This window comes from Enoplosus armatus, chromosome 5 (genome assembly GCF_043641665.1).
Source record: "Enoplosus armatus isolate fEnoArm2 chromosome 5, fEnoArm2.hap1, whole genome shotgun sequence".
Lineage (NCBI taxonomy): Eukaryota > Metazoa > Chordata > Actinopteri > Centrarchiformes > Enoplosidae > Enoplosus > Enoplosus armatus.
The window spans coordinates 3,962,241-3,969,040 of NC_092184.1; the positions used below are offsets into that span (position 1 = coordinate 3,962,241).

Here is a 6,800-nt window from a genome sequence, read left to right on the forward strand (position 1 = left end):
GAGATCTCTTCTTCACGAAGCAGCCACACCCAAAGTCTATGACCCGGACTCGAGGGACATCGGAGCAGGTTTCAATAAGGACGTTCTCTGCTTTGATGTCACGGTGGAAGACGCCCTCAGAGTGCATTTGAATGGCTGCTTTCACCAGCTGCTTCATGATGTTCTGAGACAGAGACAAACAGCCTAAAACTCTCCACTGAAACTGACAAAATTCAAAATGATGACATTTTCAAAAGTAGCTTGGTGCAGCTTGAAGGGAACACCAAACACCGCCACAGAAACTTGCTCCACCCAGCTTCAGTACCTTAGCCTGGTCTTCCTCCACGGGACCACCGATGTCATTCATGTAGTTCAGCAGGTCCACAGAGGAGGCTGGTCTCTCCATGACCAGGAGAACCTCCTCCCTGGTTCATGTGCCACTCTCACCATGAGGAGCATCTCCAAGGGGACCATGCACGTCTCTCCATTCAGGACCTGAAGGAAACAGTATAACGACAGTGGGAGTGTTTTGATAGATGTGGTCGTGTATCTGTGTGCTTTCGTCATCAACAACAAAGTAACAAGGAGGTGAACAAAGATCAGCAATGATCTCAGATCAGGTCACTCGCCATTGGTCGACTCTTCACATCTACTTTGGGGACGTGTTTGATCGCCACCTACAGGACAGAATCAGCAGTGCTTTGGTTAGTGCAGGGAGTGATGGCTGACATTTCAAGGCAGATGATGTCATATTTATACATATAACACATATATTGACAGGCCCATATGAGTTCCTGGCCCAGCACAAGGGGTGGTCGGAGGTGTTTGGGGGGTGGGTTGTGCAGCACTAGTTGAGCCAGGGGTGCTGCTGCATCTGCTCCAGAGTGATGCGCTCCTTTGGGTTCAAAACCAAACACATCTGTAAGAACTCCAGGCAGTCTGAGACGAGAGACAGAGAACAAAGCAAAGCTTAGGGTGGAAGCTGCAGCCGTCTGTGGGAACATGGAGGGAAGAAGCTTTGCACACTATGAGAACCAAAACTCAGGTACTGCATTGACACCAGTGTTGTCTTACCTCTGGACACTTTCAGCATCCGCATCTCGCAGCTGTACTGCATTTTCCTGCGCAGGAACATGGTGGTGCTAAACTGATTGTATCCCTCCAGCAGTTCATAGAGCAGCGCACCCAGCTGCCAGACTGTGGTGGGACCTGCCTTGTATTTCCCCCGTATGAAAAACTCTGGAGGGGCGTACGGGGAGGTTCCTACAAAACACAGACAGATGGAGACGGAAAGCAACAAAGGATGAGTAGAAGGTTTCAATGAAAGTCATCACTCCAGAGATCAACAGATGGATGAAGAGCAGCAGCAGAAGCCAGACGTCGTACCAGAGAAGTCGCGGTGAGATCTCTTCTTCACGAAGCAGCCACACCCAAAGTCTATGACCCGGACTCGAGGGACATCGGAGCAGGTTTCAATAAGGACGTTCTCTGCTTTGATGTCACGGTGGAAGACGCCCTTGGAGTGCATTTGAATGGCTGCTTTCACCAGCTGCTTCATGATGTTCTGAGACAGAGACAAACAGCCTAAAACTCTCCACTGAAACTGACAAAATTCAAAATGATGACATTTTCAAAAGTAGCTTGGCGCAGCTTGAAGGGAACACCAAACACCGCCACAGAAACTTGCTCCACCCAGCTTCAGTACCTTAGCCTGGTCTTCCTCCACGGGACCACCGATGTCATTCATGTAGTTCAGCAGGTCCACAGAGGAGACTGGTCTCTCCATGACCAGGAGAACCTCCTGGTCCAGATCATACCAGTCTAACAATGCCACGGCTGCAGATTCCCCTGGTTCATGTGCCACTCTCACCATGAGGAGCATCTCCAAGGGGACCATGTATGTCTTTCCATTCAGGACCTGAAGGAAACAGTATAACGACAATGTGAGTGTTTTGATAGACGTGGTCGTGTATGTGTGTGCTTTCTTCATCAACAACAAAGTAACAAGGAGGAGAACAAAGATATGCAATGATCTCAGATCAGGTCACTCGCCATTGGTCGACTCTTCACAACTGCTTTGGGGACGTGTTTGATCGCCACCTACAGGACAGAGTCAGCAGTGCTTTGGTTAGTGCAGGGAGTGATGGCTGTGTGTGCATGTGTGATGTGAGAATACCTTCGTAATACTTACTGGTAAATCATCCGTTTTCCTGTAGCCGGCATAAACTGATCCGAAGCCTCCTTCTCCGAGCTTGTCAAGCTGCAGGTACTTGGCCTCAAACCTGGCTGCACACACAAACACAAACACAGATTCACGTTTCACTGCATTCGTGAGGAACATCCCACCCTAACCCCTCTGTGGTTGAAATCAGTGGTTGTTAACCTGGGGGTTTGTCAAATCTTCTCCTACTGTTCTGCATTATAGCTGACAAACTTCCTCATGTGTAAATGTTAATTACAGTTTGCTTCAAATCACTAAGACCTTGAACCTGCCAGCAGCAGGTTAGCTTATCTGAAGGCTGGGGGTGGGGGCAAACAGCTGGTGCTGTCCAGAGGTAACACAGTCCGCCTGCCAGCCCCTCTAAAGCTGGCTAATTAACATGTTGTATCTTGTCTGATTAATAAAAACCAAAGTGTAAAAACCAACATGGGGGGTTAAGTGTGGGACTATCTGTTGGCCAGGTGGTAGCCAGGAGTGCTGGATGTGCTCACGTACGAACAGCAGCTCTCTCTCGTGTTCTTTCACACTATCAGCTTACCTCGGCTGCTTCTGGCTGAGACGGACGAGCTCCCGTTGTTCTGGTTGGAGGTTGAAGGGCCACAGGAGCTCGGGGGGAGGTCGCAGCCGTTGGTGTTGTTGCTTCCACCCCTCTGCTTCTTACTAGGGGACTCTCTTGTGGTGCTGGCCTTTCTCTTGGTCCCCTTGGCCGTCACAGCCTCCACTGCCACCTCAGTGGGGCCGCTGGCACACCTCTGCCTTTTTCTGGGTGACTCTGGCTTAATGCTGGCCTTCCTCTTGCTCCTGGTCACCCGGCAGTCCCCCATGCCGTTGTTGGGTTCGGTGGTGCTGCCACTGATCTCTACAAGTGAGATAAACCCAGTGAACATCAACTTGTTCATATTGGATGGTTCTGCAAAACTCTCTGTTACGTTCAACAACTTTGCTTTGTAACATTCAGTGCCAACATTTTCAAATTATATTAATTTTTTCCTACAATATCTGCACATGGTAACTATGGTATGGTTAAGGTCGTGGGAAGATCGCAGTAACGGTTAAAAAAAGTGTCCCTTTTAAAAAAAGGTCTGACGGGACACAAACTCTGATCTCCTGCATGAAAGTCAGACGCTCTACGTGCCCATCCACCATCCTGACCTCAACCCCCTCTGGACAGCTGTAGTTACTTGTATCAGATTACAATTGTACATATTAACACTGAACTACAGACAAAATGACTTGATGAGAAACTTTTTGCGGTGCATGAAAAGCAGCTGCAGGTGTTTGCCAGGAGTTCACACTCACTTGAATTGCTCTCGAAGTCCAGAGAATGAAGAATCTCTGAGGAATTCACGTTCATGTTGCTCAGTAAATGTTCTCTATACCAACGGTTGAGAAAAGTTACTGTGAATCTCCAGAAGTTGTGTTTGGCTCTGCTGAAATGTTCAGTGCGAGTGGATTTCTTGTCTCTCTGTGTGTTCTGAGGTTCTGACGCTTTACGTGTCGATTCTGATCACCGGAGTTCCATTCTGTGACATCACAGTTAGAGAGTGGGCTGAAATAACCATAGTGACCAAAACCTCCTTAAAACCATTGGTTATAACACACAACATGTACTACAGCCATACACTGTAGATCCTCCATTACACACACACTTGAAATAATAATAATAACAGTAGTACAATGTGTACACTTCAATGAGGTGTTTATTAAAGAAGGAACATTGTGAAGCTACATTAATGGATTTATTTATTTATTGGCCACTTGGTGGCAGCTGAACAACGTTAAAACACACAAGCTTATGTGGCCAACATGTTAGCAAACAATGATGTATTTAATGACCTGTGAAATGTCACAGCCCAAATACTGTCCCAATTCCATGTCCACATTATTAGGGGCGAGACTTGAAAGCCCCATCCTCCAGAAGCAGTGTGGGTGGTGGCGTGATTTTGACATAATGGCCACCGTTCAAACTGCAGGTCATGTGATGATCTGGAACCCAGAAAGACTTTTTGCCTCTAAAATGAAAGAAATTGTCCTGAGCATCACAAAGATCTCTTTTGAATAATCACAATTTAAACTGTTTGATCCAAAATATATCATAAGCCAAGATTGTGTAGATGTGATTTTCCTGCACACACTCACTAAGGGGCAGGGGGGTAAAATGAATTGAGGGTGAGGCTTCATTTTTGCTTGACTGTATTAACAGAACAACACAACACACTCATCTTTCAGGGCATCTTGACAAACCAAGGAGCACAAAAAGAAGCCTGGAAGTATCCCTGTGCAGCGCCCCCTCAGGACTGACAGGGCAGAGCAGACAGCAGCAGCCTTGATAAGGTCTGTTTCCTGCTGTTACAGACGCACTGGTGTAGCTCGGTGGTTACTTCTCTCCTCAAATCTCTGTGATTTCGCGGTTCAATCCCTCCCCGGGGGTCAAACCACGGGCGCTGTCCAGTGTTTTCTCTCCCTCTGGCATTGGCGATTTTAAACTCTTTTTTATTATGGAGAGCCATTTCATTCAATATCCCGTCCAAACTGTACACAACCTGTCCAGTCATCCTGCTCCACTACCCAGTGGACAGACAATTTTTTTCCAGTGTTTGTTTTACCAAACCAAGTAGTTTTGTTGCCAAACCCAACCAAACTGCAACTGAAAACCGAAAATAATTCGTCAATGAAGTCTAAAAATAATAAGGCACAATTGTCAACATTAACCTCACAACGAGTCCTGGCTGAAGGGCCGTGTTTGTGAGAGGAGAGCCGGGTCAGGCCGAATGTGACAGAAGCTGTGCCCTCAAAACGCATGTGCATGTTGTGATGGTGATGTGTTCGTGAGAGAAACCCCCCCCCCGGATTTACTGTTGATGAAGTTTGATTTTCTGTAGGTGGCGCCGCTGTCTTGTTTACTTGTTGACAAATGAAGCCACTGCCTCATATCTATCAATATCTAACAATAGTTTCATTTTATTAGATATATAGTACATGTTGTTTCTTGAATGTGCTGCATTGACAATTATTGTTGTCTGCTGTGTATCTTATCACCACTTCTATTTTATGACCTTTCCCAATTCATTCTCTATCCTCTGATGGCCTTCTCTAAATACTGCAGCGTTACGAACAAACACAAATGTCCAGCTTCAAAACAGTTCATCCTTGGTAGTCATTTGTCTAGTACCACATTGGACTATTCAGATTAGGCCTTTTTTCGCAGCAGACATTTTGACGTTTTGTCAGAGCAGGAAGCACACAGGTGTTATCAATCTAATGAACGACTTGAAAGCCCCATCCTCCAGGAGCAGTGTGGGTGGAGGCGTGATTTTGACATAATGGCCACTGTTCAAACTGCAGGTCATGTGATGATCTGGAACCCAGAAAGACTTTTTGCCTCTAAAATGAAAGAAATTGTCCTGAGCATCACAAAGATCCCTTTTGAATAATCACAATTTAAACTCTTAGATTCAAAATATATCATAAGCCAAGATTGTGTAGATGTGATTTTCCTGCACACACTCACTAAGGGGCAGGGGGGGTAAAATGAATTGAGGGTGAGGCTTCATTTTTGCTTGACTGTATTAACAGAACAACACAACACACTCATCTTTCAGGGCATCTTGACAAACCAAGGAGCACAAAAAGAAGCCTGGAAGTATCCCTGTGGGGTCAATGGCTGGTGTGGGAAGTGTCTGTGATGATGGAGCATGCCCTCTGCAGACAGCGCTTGAGGTTGATGTCATGGTGGGGGGGGGGGGGGGGGGGGGGGCTGGACGACGTGATGCTTTTGACAGGTAATACCAGGTGTGAATGCACCAGAGGAGTCCTAATCTGTGAGGAGTCAGCAGAAGATGGTGTTTAGGCCGAGAGGAGAGATGTTTTGAGAATAGTCACAGATTTTTCTGACTGACTTTGTGCAGAGGAGAACACATGCTGTCTGTGCAGAAACCAAGTTCCTCGTGGCCTTCTGCTTCTTTGTAATGGAAGAAATGTCGCTGTACAAAAGGACAAAGGATTCAGTGTCAATAGATCAGACTGTGATAGCTCTTACAGCTAAAGGAAAACAAGGGGGGGAAACAACGTATGTGGCAGTGTGTATGAACAGAATGAATTCACAACACTAAACCAAAGCTATCCTGCAAAGCTCGGCTGACATGCATCCAAACCCAAACAGATCATTTATTTCTTCTTATTTCTTCTCTTTTCCTCCTCTTCTTTTCTTCATCCTTATTTTCAATCTAATTATTTATTTTCTTCACATGCTGTCCCCCACTGGTTGCCGGGATCAAACCACGGCCGCTGTCCAGTGTTTTCATTCCCTTCTGACTCCAAACTGCACCACCACTGTTACAGTGCTGTCTTCTTTTAAGAGGATGAAGTGCAGTTGTCTCTGCACAGCAGCGCCCCCTCAGGACTGACAGGGCAGAGCAGACAGCAGCAGCCTTGATAAGGTCTGTTTCCTGCTGTTACAGACGCACTGGTGTAGCTCGGTGGTTACTTCTCTCCTCAAATCTCTGTGATTTCGCGGTTCAATCCCTCCCTGGGGTTCAAACCACGGGCGCTGTCCAGTGTTTTCTCTCCCTCTGGCATTGGCAATTTTAAACTTTTTTTT

At 46.5% G+C, this 6,800-nt stretch overlaps 1 protein-coding gene across 1 annotated transcript; it reads right to left on the minus strand.

Annotated features, from left to right (window-relative positions):
- Positions 1-826: 826 nt before the first annotated feature.
- LOC139285386 (serine/threonine-protein kinase pim-2-like) lies at positions 827-3,099 on the minus strand. The gene is made up of 7 exons (XM_070905949.1): positions 2,739-3,099; positions 2,171-2,265; positions 2,032-2,079; positions 1,685-1,897; positions 1,366-1,543; positions 1,054-1,242; positions 827-918 (listed from the first exon to the last, which is right to left on the minus strand). The coding sequence occupies exons 1-7, from the start codon at positions 3,097-3,099 to the stop codon at positions 827-829; spliced, it is 1,176 nt and encodes a 391-aa protein (XP_070762050.1).
- Between the last annotated feature and the right edge of the window lie 3,701 nt (positions 3,100-6,800).